The 1,315-nt window shown below is 40.5% G+C and overlaps 1 protein-coding gene across 1 annotated transcript; it reads right to left on the bottom strand.

The window, feature by feature from the left end:
- Positions 1-360: 360 nt before the first annotated feature.
- Positions 361-1,089, bottom strand: LOC131849511 (histidine-rich glycoprotein-like). Its single transcript, XM_059199591.1, has one exon. The coding sequence runs from the start codon at positions 1,087-1,089 to the stop codon at positions 361-363; it is 729 nt and encodes a 242-aa protein (XP_059055574.1).
- Positions 1,090-1,315: the final 226 nt, after the last annotated feature.

Here is a 1,315-nt window from a genome sequence, read left to right as displayed (position 1 = left end):
GTGCAGATATTTATATCTGCTATAAGTGACTAGTGTCTACTACGACTAAACTGTGGGTTTTGTTACCTATTACAAACAATTGTCTGTAAACTGTAAAATAAAAAATTGCCTGTAGCGTTCTGGAATGATGTACCTTTCAAACCATGAAATAATTTCTACTCTTTATACCCGTAACATTTTTATAGATATATATTTTTCACTACACTAAAAATATGTTTACATAACCGATTTAAAAAGAAACTCAGTAAATTAAAACTTTACATTTTATTTTTTGTAACAATTATTTATAATAATTAAATATTTAAAAACTAATAAAAACACGTAACAAACATAATATCACAGCTGTGCTTTGGAAGGAGGTTAATGTTTTCCATGATGGAAACCCCAATCTTTATGATCGTGATGACCGCCTTTCTTGCCATGGTCATGATGGTGATGATGATGCTCCTCATGTCCGTGATGACCCTTATGACCTTTGTGATCCTCATCGTAATGATGCTTATCATGATGACCATGTTTACCATGATGATGTTCATGATGACCGTGCTCGTGGTGACCCCCCTTCTTGTGGTGACCTCCTTTCTTCTCATGATGTCCATGATGATGACCGTGTTTGTGATGCTTGCCTTCATCATGATGGTCATCGTAGAAGTGATGGTCCTTGTGGAAGTGATCTTTATGGTATTTCTTGTGGTAGCCGTCTGTTTTCTCACCTTTGTCGTGGTGTTTATGATGCCCATGTTTACCACCTTTATGATGATGCCCATGCTCGTGGTGATGACCGTGATGATCATGTTCATCATGGTGTTTCTTATGGCCGCCGCCATGCTCGTGATGATGACCTTCATGGTGGTGTTTCCCATGATGTCCATGATCACCTTTATGGTGATGATGGTGTCCCTTGTGTCCTTTATGGCCCTTCTCTCCATGCTCGTGGTGATGATGCGCATGATGCTCATGACCGCCACCTTCCTCGTGATGGTGGCTCTTTCCGCTAGCAGCCGCAACGAGATCTTTCTCCTCCTCCCCCAATTCCCTCGCCCATGTTGCCGCGAGGCATACTACAGCAACTGCTACCACTAACCTCATGTTCTCGATTGTGATCCGATGTAATTACTATCTTGTATTTATAGTTGTCAATAAGAAAGTGTTCCGCAATTACCTGCGCAAGCATTCAAGGACAAGTTCGTGGTGTTACCGACCGTCCGGTGAAGCGTTACCGTTGCAATTGTTATCCGACGGTCGAATTGCAATCACATGCATCAGCTTTTGTTACAATATAACATTAGTTTCTAATTTTTATTAGGTTTTTTTG

Source organism: Achroia grisella, unplaced genomic scaffold (assembly GCF_030625045.1).
Source record: "Achroia grisella isolate CSIRO2021 unplaced genomic scaffold, CSIRO_AGI_Agris_v1 utg642, whole genome shotgun sequence".
Taxonomy (NCBI): domain Eukaryota; kingdom Metazoa; phylum Arthropoda; class Insecta; order Lepidoptera; family Pyralidae; genus Achroia; species Achroia grisella.
The sequence above is the reverse complement of the archived record's forward strand: the minus strand, read 5'-3'. Positions and strand labels throughout refer to the sequence as shown.

What these genes read in the sequence shown, in the direction of transcription:
- LOC131849511 (XM_059199591.1), bottom strand. Translation starts at nt 1,089, where the DNA reads ATGAGGTTAGTGGTAGCAGTTGCTGTAGTATGCCTCGCGGCAACATGG.